Source organism: Gorilla gorilla, chromosome 4 (assembly GCF_029281585.2).
Source record: "Gorilla gorilla gorilla isolate KB3781 chromosome 4, NHGRI_mGorGor1-v2.1_pri, whole genome shotgun sequence".
NCBI lineage: Eukaryota > Metazoa > Chordata > Mammalia > Primates > Hominidae > Gorilla > Gorilla gorilla.
In genome coordinates this window covers 53,890,319-53,907,549 of record NC_073228.2, presented here as the reverse complement: position 1 = coordinate 53,907,549, position 17,231 = coordinate 53,890,319, and the positions used below count along the sequence as shown (strand labels likewise).

The 17,231-nt window shown below is 55.8% G+C and overlaps 1 protein-coding gene across 20 annotated transcripts in view; it reads right to left on the bottom strand.

Annotated features, from left to right (window-relative positions):
* SRCIN1 (SRC kinase signaling inhibitor 1) overlaps positions 1-17,231 on the bottom strand; it is a 75,233-nt gene that overhangs the window by 34,001 nt on the left and 24,001 nt on the right. For 10 of the 20 annotated variants that reach the window (XR_010133812.1, XM_063706472.1, XM_063706471.1 and 7 more), the window contains 3 exons: positions 13,749-14,050; positions 10,129-10,227; positions 3,460-3,483 (listed from right to left, as the gene is read on the bottom strand). Coding sequence is in view for 16 of the 20 variants with exons in the window: in XM_063706471.1 (XP_063562541.1) it covers positions 3,460-3,483; positions 10,129-10,227; positions 13,749-14,050 (425 nt within the window). In the remaining 4 variants the exon portion in view is untranslated. Of the gene's footprint in view, positions 1-3,459; positions 3,484-7,916; positions 10,061-10,128; positions 10,228-13,748; positions 14,051-17,231 lie in introns of those variants that run through there. The other 10 variants (XM_063706468.1, XM_055388303.2, XM_063706467.1 and 7 more) reach the window with 8 other exon arrangements.

The window sequence follows — 17,231 nt, the reverse complement described above, 5'->3', positions numbered from 1 at the left end:
TTATTCTTCATGGAGTTCAGAGGGTGGGGGTGGGGGTGGGGGCAGGAAGCAGGGCCCAGGGAGAAAGCAAAGAGAGCTGGGACCCCAGGATCCCAGCTTTCAGGGGATGCGGACCCTGACAGAGCTGGACACAGGGAATGTGCCTGATTTAGGGTGACTGAGAAAACTATCCCGAACTCCTCAAAGCCAGCTGGACCCGGATTTGAGACGACCTGCCCAGTGCCCACAACACACGTTAAGTCTGATGTGACACACATGTGCCAGGCCTCAGCCCCTCCTTGCAAGGCACATGCTGCCACACAGCCAGCCAGCCTCCCCCAGGAGCCTCTGAGTGACGGCAGCCACTTCTCTGAAGCTGTAGCTGAGGCTGATATCTGGCTGGGGGTGGGGAAGGATGTCACAGGACAGCTTGATGGCTCTCTCCGTGGGGGAGGGGGAGTCAGGATGATTTCAACCGTACTTTAAGAGCCTACTTTTGGCTGAAACCTGGGGATGTCACTCAGGGCCACAGCCCCTGACATTCTGCCTTAGTCCCTGGGCAAAAAATCTGGTTGTTGTACAGAAGCTGGTACAAGGAGTGAGATAATGAATCCGATCTACATCATTCCATGTTATGTGCATTATATACATATATGTATTACATATACATATACTGTCAAGAAATAATCATGTTGCCCAATTATATTTTTTTGTAAAACAAATTGTCTATTTTTAACAACAAATCACTCAAAACCATTAACACTGGTTATCTCAGGGTTGACAGTTTTCTTTTTTCACTTTATAGATTTCTCTACAAAACGGTGTGAATAGATTCCTTTTATAATTTAAAAAAAGACAACAATAAAATATCTCTAAAAAGGAATCATTTATTCTCCTCTTCAGCTCCCTCTCTCCCCAATTCCTGATTTACCCCTAATTAATCTCCATCTTTATATTAACTCAATTTAATGTTCCAATTGGATTAGCACTCTTAAAGGGAGAGCATCTTCTTCTGATGGGCAGTATGCCCAGCTGTCCCCAAGGTGGCCTTGAGGGTTTGGGGACCATAATAGATCAGACGTGGGGACATCAGGGAGCTTCCCCTCTCAAGCACAATGCCTTGACCACTGGGTGGGTGTGGGTCTTGCCAGGAGGAAGGCAGCATAGAAATGGGCCAGGGGCAGTAGGGAGGGGCCGCTTGTGCTTGTGTCCGAGAGGCTATGGCTCAGCTCTAGGCTGACCACCAGTGCCAGCCCACACCCCTCTGTCTCACCTTCATCCCAGCTGAAGGGTGGGGAGCTCTGTGGCAGTGTGGGGAACCAGGTCTGGTCTGGTGGTCATGGGGTTGCCTGGCAACTAAAAGGTCAGTGGTTGCCAGGCTAGTGCGGATGAGGGCTACAGAATTCAGGCAGCATGAGGCAGCCAGCAACGATGAAGAGTAGGGGGTGGCCATGGTGCCGGGGGGACACCAGTGAGATGCCAGTAAGGAGGCAGAACAGGGGTCCAAATGAAGGGAGGCAGGGCAGGGATCCTGGGGGTTGCTGCCTGCCAAGAAGGCAGAAACCCTGGGAGAAGAGATGCCCACGTTCCCCGCTCCACCACTTCCTAGCCCAGTGGGCACCTTTCCATTCTCACAGCCTGTACAGAAAACCCTCTCGAGAGGAGGGAAAACCTGCTGGCACTTCTCTCCATGCTTGGGCTGAGACAATAGGGCAGAGGAAAGTGAAACATCCAGGACTTCCCCACCATAAGGGAGATGGCAGAAGAACAAAACAGTGATTCAAGCAGAGCTCTCCCAAGACAGGAGAGGGACCACCATGGGAGGTAGAGAGCGCCTATCACCAGAGTGTTCCAGGGAGCAGCTCATGGATCTGAGATTCCCAGAGGTTGTCCATAGACTAGGGAAGAATCACTTGGGAGCTTTTAAAAATACCCTTTCCAGGACCCCATATTCACTGAACCAGAATCTCTGGGGATTAGAGCCTGGGGTTCGAGATTTTTGACAAGTTCCTAAGGCGATTCTGATTTCTAGGTTTGAGAATCAAGGCAGAGTCTATGATTTAGTAGCTAATGCGGTCAGCTACCATGTAAGGCTCACCAGGAGCCAGGCACTGCCTGGAACATGCATCCCCTCGTGTTTTGTTTTGTTTTGTTTTGTTTTGTTTTGTTTCCCTCCTTCCTTCCTTCCTTCTTTCTTTCCTTCTTTCTCTCTCTCTTTCTCTCTTTCTTTCTTCTTTTTTTTCTGAGATAGGGCCTCCCTCTGTCACCCAGGCTGGAGCGCAGAGGTGCAAACATAGCTCACTGCAGCCTCAATCTCCCATACTCAAGTGATCCTCCCACCTCAGCCTCCCTCCTTAGCCAACAAGTTCTCACTACATTGCCCAGGCTGGTCCTGAACTCCTGGGCTCAAGCATTCCATATGCCTCGGCCTCCGAAAGTGCTGGGATTACAGGCGTGAGCCAGCACATCCGGCCTTTTTTCCCTGTCTTTACAACAATTCTATGATGCAGACATTGTCGTTCTACTCTACAGAGGAGAAACCAAGGCTAAGAGGATATGTGACTTGCCCCAGGTCACCAAGCTAGTTAGCAGCAGACTGTATGGAATTCACCACTACGCAGCCTGGCTCTTGGGTCCATGCGCTTAACCACTACCCTCAACTGCCTCCTCCAAAGAGGCTATGCTTGACACTGTGACTTTGACTCCATGATTCTCTGATTCAAGGACTTCTTGCAGTGCTAGGAAGAATGCATGCAAATAAAACACCTGGGGAGTCTGGGTGGGATGCCTCCCACCCCCTGTCATGATGCCTGGGACTTGGGAGGCCAGGGACTCCAGGAGGCAAGCAGGTGCCTGAGGGTGCTCTCCCAGGGGTCAACAGGATACCCTGGGAGGGGCAGACAGCTATCTCAGCTCTGGAAAGGCCAGAGCTCAGGAGGAGGCAGGAAGGCACCTATCCCTCAGCTTAGCTCTCCACTTAGACAACAGGCTTGAGGGTGTAGGACCATGAGTCTCCTGCCTAGCACGGACCAGCCCCCATGGTGGACAGTAAGAAAAGGAAGGGGGACCCATCACAGTCACAGGGCCTCCCTGGGAGGTGAGATATGAATTCAAAGAAGAGGGCCCACAACAAGGGTCTAAGTCCCTAACTCAGAGCCAGCAGTCTCTCCAGGCTGGGGAAAATGTACGTCATTTCAAAATGCCCCTCAGGGGCTGGGGATGCCTGGGGACTGAGCATCTCCAGCCCAGATCCCCAGCAGGGGTGGCCCAAACTCCTACTCCATCCACAAGCCCCTGACAGGCGAACCCAGACTCTCCCAAAGCAGCAGCCACAGCCTGCAGCCCCAAGGCCCACCACCCATACCAGAAGGTGTCCGTGCAGACGCGCACCCCGGTGCAAAGCCTGTGCAAGGGAAAGGCAGGGGCAGGGGAGGGAGAGCACATGCAGTTGTCATGGGAGCAGAGGCATCACACACTGACCTTGAAACTCCAGTAGTTTGGCTGCTGATGGAAATAAGAGAAGAGATGGTTATGAGGGGGCCCGGGAGGGGAAAAGAGGGGAGGGGCAGGTTAGAGACCCTTGGAACTCAGCACTCAGCCCTAGGACAAAGGCCCTCCACCCTCCCAGGAGCAGGAATGAAGTCATGCCTGGTACATCCATTCTCTACTGAGACCTGGAACATCATGGTGTACCCAGGATGGCCCTGAGCAGGCGCTACAGCGACTCCTCGCAGAGTTACTGGTGGGAAAAGGCACAGAGGATGGTGATAGAGTGAACCCATGAGGCAGTCACAAGAGAGGCAGCGACAAAGCTGAGCTGTGGGGTCAGAGAAATGGCAGGCCAGGGAACAGTGCTTGGAAGAGGTGGCATTTGAGTTGGGTCTGGAAAAACGAGCAGCTGGAGACTGGAAGGAGAGGCCTGCTGGGCAGAGGGTAAGTGCCCAGGGGCAGACAAGTGGAGGGGGGTTGAGGCAAGTCACTAGTCCACATTGGCTGGGGCGCAGCTGGGAAAGTAGCAGATTAGGCTGCAAAGGGTGGGGAGTGGGAGGCTGAGGCCAGATGATGAGTGGTCATAACTGCTGAGAGAAAGTATTTAGACTTAACTGGGTGGACAAGCAGAAAGTGTCTGAACGGAGCAGAGTGGGATCAGAACTAGACCCCGGGGCAGAGGTGGATGGGGTGGATCAGGATGGATGGGGCAGGGGTCGGAGGAGGTAGGCTGGGGCCCAAGGCCAAGAGAGAGAGGCCTATGCAGCATGGTGGATCTAGTTTACAGAGCAGAGTGGCCAGGTGCCAGGAACCTCACTCACTGGGCAATCAATGGCTGGGGAGCTGGGGGCAGTGAAGGGAGTTGGGGAGACTGGGGACTGTGGCTGGCTGGCTGATTGAGGAGGTCTCCTCGTATCCCTCTTAGCATCCCTAGAATGGGAAGCCAGAGAGTCCTCCTCATTTGCAGTAACCCAGGGTCACCCTTCCTTCCCTAGAGACCAGAAGGCCCTTCCAGATGGCTTAGTACAAGGAAAGAGCCGCCCTGGGGCTGGGTTGGTTCTTGGCAAAGCCAAGGCACCCTGCTGACCGGTGCCAGCCTCAGCAGGGAGACAGAGGCAGCAGATGGCCTGGCCCGGGGGTGCCTGGCACGAGCAGACAAGATCCCCAGGCCTTAGAGCCACTGGCAGAGGAGAGGGACATCGAAGGCGCCCCTGGGGGAAGAACACCATGCCAGGGTGTCCTGGGCCACCTGAATGCTTTCCTGGCAGGGAGGAGTTGGAAGGGGCTGAGTCGAGGGGCACTCCGGCTGGAGGTTTTACCTAAGGCAGACCTTTGGGGTGGGGGTGACACTGGGCTGGGGCTGGGACCAAGAGGGTCATTTGCCAAGACCACCCCCTCCTAAGCCACCATCCCCATCCTTCCCCCAGCATTCACTCTAGAAAACAAACAAACACACAACAACAACCAAAAAAAACAGTCACATACCAGGCAGTAGAAGAGGACAACAAAGTCTGTGTCCCAGCCAATGCTTGGAATCATCTATGGACTGAGGCCACCCCCAGTGGTGCTAGGGGATGCCCACAGGTACTGAGGGTAGGGGAGACCAGGGACCAAGTAACAGGCTCCAGCAGCAGCTGACTGTGGCCTGGGGAAGGGGAGGGGTAGCAGAGGGAGTGGACACGTGGGGGCAGGCAGAGGGCACTGGAAGGTTTATGAGGACAATCACGTCTGCAGACCCAGCGGTGATGGACCGCTCTGCAGAGAAGGCCTCAAGTCCCTTACCCACCACTACCATGACACCAGGCACGGGCGGCACACACATGGGCCACCCACAGCGCCCCGCAACACACAGGCTCACGAACAGCCGAGCACAGACTCTCAGACACATCCTCTGATAAGGACATCTCCACAGACACACCCAGAGCGACACACACACACCCCTACTAAGAGAGGGGTTCCCCAGTCAGAAGCAGCCCCGGAAACAAACACAAACTCAGAGACAGAGACATTCACACATAGACCGCCCCCACTCATACACAAACGTGTTCGGCTCCCGCCAGACCCCTGCCTCGCTTACACACACTCACAAGCACCACAGCCAGTCACAGAGGACAAGAGGTGCTGATGGCATTCACACTCACCCTCAAAACACCACAGTCACAGAAACAGAGACACGGGTGCCCACTTACAGTGAAAGACACACACCCCGGCTATTGAAACACACACACACGGCCTCAGAGCCACCTACGTACAAAGAGAAAGCCCCAGGTCAGGGTGCCACTGTCCCATGCCTATCATGTCCCAGATATCATAAGTCAGGGAGGTGACCTCTGATGCAAAAGACATAGAAGATGTTCTGTCCCCCACCCTGCCACCAGTGTCAACACATCAGACTCAGGGTACCTTGTTCGGATGACTGAGGCCCACCTCATGGTCCTGGGAGGGAGATAAGGACAGGGCCTGGCCACAACCACACTGGCTATGGCCTCCACATGGGCCTGCCCCAGGGTCCCAAGACTGTGCACATCCATGGGGCAGTCACCTGGAAGGGACGTATCACTAGCAGCAGCCAAGGGAGAGGACTGGGTGGCATCAGTGCCATAGGAAAGGCCAGCCAAGCCCCTCAAAGGATAAAGATGGAAGAGGGGCTGCACTTGTGCTGGTCACTTGGATGCATGAGAGATGTTGAGATCAAAATCTGGAACTTCAGGCTCTGATCTATAGAGCACATGAGTGAATCCTGCCCCTCCATCCTCTGTCCTCCCTCTGGAAAGTGGGAAGAATGATCCTCTTTCATGTTGACCCCACCAGGAACGAGACACAGTCTCTTGGCCACTCAGTGTCTCTGGCGAGAGAAACTGTGGTGGGGGAGGCCTCTGGGGATATCATCCATCCCCTTCTCTGTCTCTTTCCAGGATTTTAACCCATGGGACAGACTAGGGTGACTGAGAGCAAAGGGCTCCTCTAGTGTTCTCTAAGGTGGGACATTCCCAGTCACTCCCCTTCCAACTTCCAGCACCCTGTACCTCCTCACCCCTTTCCAGGGTGTCTGTTCCTCCTGCTGTGCCCAGTACAGTACCTGGTGGATAGCAGGCACTCAGCAAGTATGTGACAATGAATGAATGTCAATAAAATAGGACCGAGCCATGGGTGGAGGGTGGGATCTCTGAATACTCTGGTCTGGCACCACTCCCTCCATCTCCTGGCACCCAGCGCTGCTCAGCCTTCTGGGCCTTTTCCCTGGGAATTTCCCAACACCAGAAACCCCCCAGTTAGGAGGGCAGAGGGCAGGAAGGGCCAGGAGAGGTCTGGCTGTCCACCTCAAGCCAAATCTTCCAGTGCCAAAGCTGTCTTCCTCCCCCATAGTCAGGGAGGGGTTCTCACCTTCCCAAAAGACAGTGAAAGGGGGAAATAAAGAAAGGTGAGTAGGGGAGACCCCGGCAGGGGCAACCACTTGTGGGGAAGAATCTTAAAGGAGCTGGGGCAAAATGAGAGGTGTTCCAAGAAGGTAAGATGGAAGCATAGGACCCTAGGGACCACGCCGTGAGAAACGGGGAAAGGGAGTGTCTCTCAAGGCCCAAGGAAGCCAGGCCAGGGAGTCCTCAAACTCCTGGTGAGAAGAGGAAACAGCTTCTTCTCTCTGGGAGCTAAGGAGTTAACTCCCTTCCTCTCTCCTCCATCCTAGCCACTGGTAGAGGGGTTCCTACTTCCCCTGCTGCTGGTTTTCCCCCCCTCAGCCCTCATGCCCTGGGAGGGGAGGGGCTAGGGCCCCTGGGGAGGCTTGGCCCAGCCAGCTGAGGTCTCTTTCCTCCCCTGGGCAGGCATCCCCAGCAGGTTCAGTGAGCAAATGACCCCTCCTTGACCTCAAGCCCCGACCACGCATCTTCCAAGGAGGGAGGGCAACCCACGGGTCCACACCGGCTCCTTAATCCCCTGGCTGTGCTGCACCGGTGCACACACCCACCTCTCAACTCCCATGAACACGAGTCAGCGTCAGCGTAAACACTCGTCCCCCGGGCTGGGGCTAAGCCACTCGCCCCTCCTCGGGCGCCTGCCCCCACCGCGATGTACATGCATGACCCTCTCTTCCAGATGTGTGGATGACACCCTCATCTCCTTCCCAATGCAGAGTGTGTGTGTGGGTGGGGGGGGGGGGGTGCTGTGGGACGCTGGGGAAGAGGGCGCACCCCGGGAAGGTCATGACTTTCCGACGTTGGGGGAGGGGGCGCCAGCCTGATTTTGGAGTGGGGGCTGGCCCACGCCGAAGGCACCTAATGCGGTGGGGGAGGGGAGGAGGCGTTTCTCAGGGATCGGGAACCTGCAATGGCCTGGACGTCCCCCACCCCTGGATGGCTCTCGGTGCCGCGGAGCGGGCCCCCATCTCCGTGTCCCCGCCCCCCGCCCAACCCGAGGCGGCGATCCCGGCCCCCACAGTCGCTCCCCCTTACCTGCGGCCACAGGTGTACGTGCGGGGTCCCCAGCCCCAGGTCCTGCGTCCGGCTGGGGAGGGAGGGCCCCTACTCCCACCCGCCCGGGCTCTTCTCTCCCCCGGCCGCCTCCGCAGCCGCGGCCGCCGCCGCCGGTGCCCTTTGCTGCAATGCGAGAGCCGCCGCGGCCGCCGCCGTGCCGGCCCGGGCCCCAGTCGCCCCGGTAACCGCGACTCCACCTGGCGCGGCGCTGCGCGCCGCCGTGCACATCCCCTCTCGCGGCCCCCTCCCTCGGCGCGGCCCCGCCGGCGCAGCCCCGCAGAGGAGCGGCGGAGGCTGGTGGCTGCGTCGCCGCGGTCACCCGATACGCCGGCCCGGCGCCCGGGACTCGGGTTGCAGCAGGAGGGAGGGAGGTTAGACAGCCTGGTGGAAGCCGGGGGAGGGGCTTTGGCTTGGAGTCTAACCTCTGGTGCCCTCCCAGGATCCTCTTCACTGCCCCCATCCCTAAAGGTCCCGCCTGGTGGAGGATCAGGGAGGGGAGAGTGTTCTGCCTCCTGCTCAAACTTCAGAGCCCACAGCCTCTCCCCACCGGGGTCTTTGCTGTGCACCTTTGGCCTTTAACTCTCCCGTGACTTAATCCTTAGCCAAGTCTGGGAGGCCTAGGATGCCTAAGTTTCCTAGATGGCCTCTCATCCTGCCCTGCTGTGTGGCTCTGGCCTTTCCAAAATCTCTGGTCCTGCACTTAACAAAAGGGAACCTCAGACTCAGCCTTAGGGGCAGGGAGTGTGATAAGTATCAAGTGATGAAAAGATCCTATGCACAGACACTTTCCTGGTTAATTACAGAGCCCCAGGAGGAAGGTCTGCTCAAGCGCTCCCCTTTCCCCCATCAGAGCAGATCCCAGATGTGGACAGGCCAAAATCCCCAGCTCCCCCAACCCCCTGACTTGGGACAACTGAGCTCATCCAGTCCAGCCTCACTCCTGTCCATCATCCAACCCCTATCACAGCCCCAAGATGCTCCATCTGGGGAGGACCTCTGGGCAGACAAGGCACCACAACCCTACCCATGCATATCACATCATCCTCTGTCTTATCACCATCCCTGTCCTAGCCCAACTTTGGTCTCCGCCATGCACTTGGCCATTCAGGACAAGTCTGTCCCACTTGCCATCCAGCCTTGGGGGCAGACACATTCCTGTTCCCCAAAGTTCAGCCAAGATGGGGCTTGGGAACTGGGAAAGAAATTGGGCTGAATGCCCTGTGAGTGATGACAAGCATGCCAATCTGTTACTAGACTTGAGTTACACTCGGCTAAAACATCCTCCCTCTGAAGGCCTGTCATTTCCTAGGTGGTCACAATTTTCTTTCTCTTAATTCTCCTTGAAAAAGCCAAGACTTTTTGTCCTCTGGGGGAAGCAGGGTGTGTAAGGACCTGAGCACCCTGTTCCCACTGGATTCCCTGCCACTACCCCTCCTCTGCCTCCTACAGCTGAATATCCTCAAGTCAAGACCTCCCCTGGGCTGTCCCCTTCCCATTGCAACTCTGATGCCTATTTTGGGCCTCAGATGCCTATTTTTCTCCCATAGCAATATCCAGGCCTAGCTGGGAGCCCAGGCCCCTAGTATCCTGCCTACATGTGTCCCTGTCTAAGCTAAGATCTATCTTCCCATAACGGACACTGAAGCCTGATGAGGAAGAGGGGAATAAGTTCAGAATAGATGGCTTGATGCCCAAGTCTTCTTAAAAATTAGAGACTAAGCCATGAACTTAGCAAGAAGGGTGAGAGAGAGACTTCATGCAGAACCTCCTGATGGTGGGACATCTGGGGAAGGCTGGATCTGCTCAGAAACGGAAGGGGAGGGTGTGGAGAGGTGAATAAGATAGTCCTCAGTGGGAGGAGGGCATAAAACCCACAGAGCAAGGTCAGGGGACTTCTGTTTAAAGGAGAAAGGGATACAAAAACTTTTTTTAAAATCCTGAGTATCTTCCCTCAAAAAATTCCTTCTCCAAAGTCAACCAGGCCTGAGGAGGTAGTGGCAGGGAATTAGACATCGGGCAGATGTGAGCACAGGACACAGAAGTCTCCTGAAAATAGGGGCTCCTACACCAAAGAGAAAAGGTTGCAAAATAAAAGTCCTGAACATCCCCCCTCCAAAAAAAAAAAAAAAATCCTCCCCAAAGCCAAACTCCACCATGGGCTTGGGGGGTGGGGTGGAGGTGGGTGACTCACCTGGGCCGGCTGGCCAGCCCCGGAGGGGGCGGAGTCGCCATGGAGGTGGGAGCAGAGGGAGCTGAGGAGGCACACGGGGTCCACGGTCCAGCCGCCAACCTGTGTGTGCGAAGCGGGGGACACCCCATTAGGGGAAGCGGGCAGGAGCCGCTGGGGTACTGTGATTGGGAGGGAAGGGCATTCCTGGGGCAAGCCTTGGCACAGATCTCATACTGCAGAGGGGTCTAGCGATGCTGGCAAGTCCCTTATTTAGGCTGGGTATCTCTCTAACTAGAGCCCTGCTCTGTTTCTGGATGTCTGCTTTTCTGTTAGACCTGGGGGTTCCCTGAGCCCAGGGCAGGGCCTTCCCTATCAGACATTCCTGAAATTCTCATCTCCACTTTATTTTTTTTGAGACAGGTTCTCACTCTGTCTCCCAGGCTGGAGTGCAGTGGCACGATCACGGCTCACTGCAGCCTTAACCTCCTGGGCTCAAGTGATCCACCCACCTCAGCCTCCTGAGTAGCAAGGACTACAGGGGCAAACCACCATGCCCAGCTAATTAAAAACAAAAATTATTTTTAAGAGACAGCCATGTTGCTTAGGCTGGTCTCAAACTCCTGGGCTCAAGCAATCCACCTGCTTCAGCCTCCCAAAGTGTTGGAATTACAGGCGTGAGCCACTGCGCCCGGCCTCATGTCCAATTCTTGGCTGCCCCTCTGCACACTGGCAAGGAAGCTGCTCCTTACCATCTCCCCTTCCCCAGCTCTCATCCCCTCCTCACTAAAGGTGTCACACCTACCTCACAGAAATAGGAACCGCTGGGAAGGAGAAGCCTCCCCCCAGTTGTCTCTGTCCCACAGCATATCTTTCTTTTCTGTATCTCAGTGGAAGTGACTCCACCCCCTTCATTCCCCAAGGCCACCCCACACCTAAGACCATCCTTCCAGATTCCTCTAGGACCTGTTTCCCGTGGCCTTCTTTCCCCTTGGCATCCTCAGATTCATTCCTCCCTCATTCTCTCATTCATTCCACAAACACTGCCTGAGCTGGCACCATGCTTAAGCACCGAACATTCCATGGCAAGTGAACGGGCCATAGATCCTGCCCACTTACACTCTAAGTGGGGAAACGAATGAGTGAAAGAAGAAAGGAACAAATTTGTGGGTGGCTGGGCTTTGATTCATTTCCTAAGTATTTACTGAGTTCCAAACTCTGTGCTGGTGAACATGCTAGAACATAGGAGGCCCTTAGACATGCCTATGTCTTCTCTCCCAGGCCTGCTGCCCCTGGAAGCTCCACCCAGCTGTTTTCATCCTTTTCCTGGCCCAATCTCCCCAAAATAAGTCTGTGGCTGGGGCTCCTGATCCTTCACCAATCCCAAACTCCCTAACCCATGAAATTGGCCATTACTTTACCACACCACGAGACACAAGCTCTCAATACCCTCTGTGCCCACAAATCCCGGCCAGTCGCGATGTCTGTTTCTCTCTCCCCATCCTTTTGGACTTCTGAAGCTCTGGTCACCCTCCTGCTGGCCCCTTGTCCAGGGGCATTTTTTCCCCTGGGACTTCCTCATGGATGTAGAACATTCCTGGTCCCCTTTCCCCAAACATCATGGGCTTTCTCCCTTCTTAGACCCCATTGTGCCCTGATGGCCACTCCGCATCCCAGGTCCACTTTGTATCTGCTGTGACCGTGCTCAACTCTTCTCCTGAAGCTGCAGCCTCTCTGGAGTCCTGAGTGGTGCATATGGTGCCTTAAGAGCATCCCCAAGAATGCCCTACCCACTGCTCAAACCCGTCTCTGTATATTCCTCTCCCTCACCCCCAAACATTTCCCTCCAACCCTCCTATTTCTCTCCAAGGCACCAACATCTCCCTGTCGCCCAGGTGTTTCTGTCATTGCCTTCTAGGTCCAGGCAGCTTAGCCTTAGACCTACACTTGGTCTTCTTCCAACCCCCATCCATCCATCCTTTCCCCTTCATCATCCCTGATACACTCTTCCTCTTCTCCTTCCCCTGCCTCCAGTCCGCTTCTCCCCTCCTATTCACCATCCAAAAGCAACCACAGCCACCTTAGCCACCACCATCTGCCCCACTTCTTCAGTCAGCTCCCACACATCCCACTACCTCCCACCTGAGCCTTCTCGCTGGCCAGGTGGACCTCTGTGCCAGTTCCCAAACAAACTCAGGCCTATGCCCATGCCATACACCCCCACCACTCCTAAAACAACATTCTTTCCTTTAGGGCTATGCAAACCCTTTTCATCTTTCTAAGCCTGATTTAGATACCCCCTCCTGCAGGAAGCCTTCCCTGATCAGGCCTGCCTATGATCTTCCCTCCTCTAAACCCCGTCCCAACTGACTGTTCCCCTCCCCAGCTAGATGACAAATGCCCCTGCCCTTCTCCTCAAGCCAGTGCACACAGGAGGAACCCAATGAGAGGGGCTCCTTGAGGGTGACGGCCACATCTTCTTCAACTCTCTCTAATCCTGATCTGCATCCTGCTCCCAGAAGGACTTCAGAGCTGGGAAAAGGCAAAAGCCAGACAGAACTGGAGGTGGCACTAGAGGGCAGATAAGGTACCAGAAATGTGCCAATGTGTCTTGTTCCCTGCAGTGAGGATGGGAGTGGGGACACTCCTCCCCATCCCCAGCTACATCCAGTAGAACCCGGAAAAGGGAGACAGGGACTGACACACCCCCAGGCTTGACTGAAAGGCTGCTGATGGGATGTGCATCCCTCCCCTCAGTCCCTTCACCCAGGGGGACAATGGCTGAGTCTCAGAAGCCAATATGCAGCAACCATGCAAGCGCCTCACCAATGCAGAACTGTACACAGGATGCTAGACCCAGAAAGCATGTTCTTACAGACAAGAAGCTCATACTTGGGTGGAGAGATGCATTCAGGACCCCGAGGTTCTGGGGGAGGTTTAAAAAGGAACCATCCCACTCGCTATAGAAGGAGACAGGTCCTGGTCTAGACACAGGCGCTGTGTCTCCTCTCTAAGCCCTACTGATGGCAGGAGAGATACCCAGGTACAGAGAGAGGAGGCCTCCAGCTCCAAGTCACCCAGCAAGCCACGGGGTGGAACAGGGAGGAAAGAGGTCAAAGGCTCCAGTTCTGGGCTCCATTCTTGCAGGCTGCAGGAACTGGGGACACATCGGACCCAGCCTACTGAGGCTCTCAAGGCCCGACTCTCTCTTAGAGTCCATATCACAGAGGTGCCGACGACCCCAGCATCTCAACTTCACCACAGGATGGACTCTCGGGCACAGAACAACAGTCCCCAAGGCTGTCCTCCTCTCCTTTCCTCCCAGAAGAGTTCTGCCCAAACAGCCTGAGTTAAAGAGGCTGAGCTCTCTCTGCCCCGTCACACGCTCTCAATTTCCGGACTGCAGGCAGAGGTCTGGGGGCCAAGCCCCCACCCCCTTCTTCCCCAGGCTCCAGAAAAGGCCAATCAGAGCCACTGCCCTGGAGGGACAACTCCCCAACTCCTCCCCTTCTCCCCTCTCTGCTCCAGATGCCTCCCAGAGTTGGAATGAGCCTGGGGACACGGAGCACGGGGTCAGACCTCCTCCCCTGCCCGCTGGCCGCGGCCGCAGCCGCAGCCGCAGCCGCAGCCGGGAGCCCACTCACCTGCTCTCGCATCCTGTCCTGCTGGCCTCGCAGGGCCAGGGCGTGCTGTGGGTACTTGCTCTTCAGGTGGTCCATGAAGGCATCACGCTTGCGGTCGGCGTCCGCCTTCTGGAGCCCGCTGAGCGCCTCCAGACTCTGGGCCGCGATCACCGTGTGCCGCCGCTCGGACGTGTGCACCAGCCCCACGTTGGAGAAGCGCCGGCCCCCGCTGCCCCCGCCGCCCCCGCCCCCCAGGGTCCGGTACTCCCGCGGGTACTCCGCATCGTCCGCAGACAGCATGGGGGGGCTGCTCCGCTCCGGATCTGCGAGAGGTGAGAGGGGCACGGCTGGGTCACGGCGCGCCCGGCCTGGGGCTGCCCATCCCCCACGGGGGTCCCTGCGGGAAGGGGTGGGGCCTGGGCCTAAGGAGAGTGGAGAGGCGCCCGGGGAGAGGCAGGGGCTGCCCAGCACCTCACTAGGGACTGAAGCGGGAGGTGCGTGGATGGCGTGGAAAGCGCGCCTACGGCCCCTAGGGAGGGGTGAGGAACAAGGGCTGGATACTCCCTGTTCCTCCGTGGGTTTGGAGCGATAATGACCGCGGGGGTGCAGCCCTTTGAGGCCAAGGGTTGGGGGTTTGGATGAAAGGGGTAGAAGGTATCCTGAGACCCTCTCCAGCCACACAACCCCCTCCCCTCCTAAAGCTGGTGCCAGCAGGTGAGGGAAGGAGGGGTGTTTTTTAGATGCTCCCTAAAAGACGTGAAAATGAGCTCGTAGTCTTCCTTTGAGGTTGGGTGGGGGGAGCCCTGCCTCCTCCCTCAGACTAGCATATGTCCAGGACATACTTATCCTCAAGGCTGGGGGCCGGCTGGGAAAAGGGCCAGGGCGGGAACACATGGGGAGAATGAGGGCAAAAATCGCTCTCAGGTTTCCCATGGAGATGGAAGCCCAGCGGCTGGGGCAGTGGGACCCCTTTTCCCTTCCCTCCCCAGAGACAGACAGATAGACAGACAGGAGAGGCTGGGCACAGAGAGGACAGTGAGAGATGGATTTGGAACAAACTTAAAGGGAAAGAAAGCAGACAGAACAGCTGAAGTCCTTCCCAGGGGCTTTCCCCCCACTTCTCCCCTCCCTTCTTCAGTCTCTCCTCCTGACATATACACAAGCTCAAAACCCATAAGAGACGTACAGGGGACAAAGGACAGCACAGAAGCAAAAGAAAGAGAAGGCCGGGGGTTGAGGTCCCACGCGGAACTCTGAATCCCCTTCCCAAATGCCCTCCAGCCCTGAGCTCCTGGCCTCCCCAGGCCCAGCCCTGCTGGCCCGCACTCTCCAGCCTCAATGACCAGTGGCCAGGGGTTCCAGAGGTCACCCATGCCCCTGGGGGTGGAAGAAGTTGCTCGGGGCCTACCTCAGCCATATTCCTGGGCATAAAACATAGATTTGTGCCCCTCAGAAGTCAGTCCATAGGGAGACAAGCACAGCCTCTCCTGCACACCCCAGCCCCACAATCCACCAGCCCCAAAGCAGCCCTCCAAGTGTGGCCTAGGACTGGGGCATCAGGCGCTGCAGCAGACACATGCACTCCTGCCCCCGTGTGGCCTGACTCATAGGGCTCCTCCAAGGGCAGCCCAGGGCAACAGGGGATGCGGCTGGAAACGCTGGAAACCAGCCAGGTTTGCTACAAGCCTCCTCCCGCCAAGCATCCACTGTCAGGAGGTCTATGGACAGCTGCCAGGTCTGCCATCCCCTGCCCAGCCACAGAGGAAAGAGGAGATTCAGCCAGGTTTCAAGAAAAGCCACCTGCCCCCAACACACACACACACACACATACACACCCCTCCCTGGGCTATGGTTGGGTTGTGTCCATTGGGGCACACAGAGCCTGCGAGGACCCAGCACCTCCCACCGAACCAAGGGAAGAAGGGCTCGCATGGGCATGAGAGCCGCAGCTCACCAGGGCCTGACCACCTGCCTCATGGCTGCATGCTTCCTTCCCTACACCCCATCAGGTGGGTGTTATCATGGTCCCCATTTCAGAAATGGCTACTGAGACTCAAAGAAGTCCACTGACAAGCCTAAAGCAACACTGAATGGTAGAGGCCTGATTTGATCTCAATATTTATTACGTTTGTGCCACCACACTCTCCACGATGACTGTTTCTTGAGTGAACATTGACAGCACCACATGGCATGTGTGGACTTCCTCACTGACCTGCTGCTATCCCCAACCATGGCCCTGGGTCTTGGGTGGTCCCTCTCACCATGGTCACCATCCTCTGTTGTGCTCCCCAAAATAAGGTCCAAGTACATGAGAGATGACTTTGGGAAGAACATTATTTTATGTCTTCTCTTCCTTCCTCTTTTTTTCTTTTCTTGGGGGGACAGGGTCTTGCTCTGGCACTCAGCTTAGAGTATAATGGTGTGATCATAGCTCACTGCAGCCTCAAGCTCCTGGACTCAAGAGATCCTCCCACTTCAGCCTCCCAAGTAGCTGGAACTACAGGTGCCTGCCACCACACCCAGTGAATTTCTTCCTTTTTTTAGAGATGGGGTCTTGCTATGTTGCCCAGGCTGGTCTCAACCTCCTAGGCTCAAGTGATTCTCCCACTTTGGCCTCCCAAAGTGCTGAGATTAAAAGTGTGAGCCGCGGACCGGGCACGATGACTCATACCTGTAATCCCAGCACTTTGGGAGGCCGAGGCAGGTGGATCATGAGGTCAGGAGTTCGAGACCAGCCTGACCAACATAGTGAAACCCCATCTCTACTAAAAATACAAAAAATTAGCCGGGAGTGATAGTGGGCACCTGTAATCTCAGCTCCTTGGGAGGCTGAGGCAGGAGAAATGCTTGAACCTGGGAGGCAGAGGTTGCAGTGAACGGAGATTACGCCACTGCACTCCAGCCTGGGAGACAGTGTGAAACTCTGTCTCAAAAAAAAAAAAGAAAAAAGAAAAAAAAAGTGTGAGCCACCACACCCAGCTCTTTTTTTTTTTTTAAATATCTTTATTTTCATAAGGATTAGAAAAAGCCCCAATTAGAAGGTCAAACCAGTGATTTCATGGATATAGTTCCTTGGGATGGTAGTGAAATAAAGTTTCCTTTTAAGTAAATTTAAAGTTCAAAGTGAGCTAACAAAAATGTATATTGCATTAGTACAGTACAAAAGGTTTCCTGATATGATGGCAATTCGTGAAATAGACCCTGAGTGAGACTGGGAACACTGGGGCCATCTTTCTGAGGGCCCAGTCCCTGCCTTTGAGGTATTTGTGGCAACCCACAGTGGCCAGAAGTGTGGCTAAAGGAGAGTGGCCTGAATAATGCCTCCAGGAGAAGGCTGCGGGTTCCCTGGGCGCTGGAGAAATAGCTCCAACCAAAGTCAGAGGGTTGCCTCCCATAACCCCTGACCTTCCTCCTCCTCCACTCACCCTCACCACCAGCCAGAGGTCTGCAGCCCATTGGGTACAAGTGAGAAGGAGGGGACCCTCTGAGGCCAAGAGCCTTTCC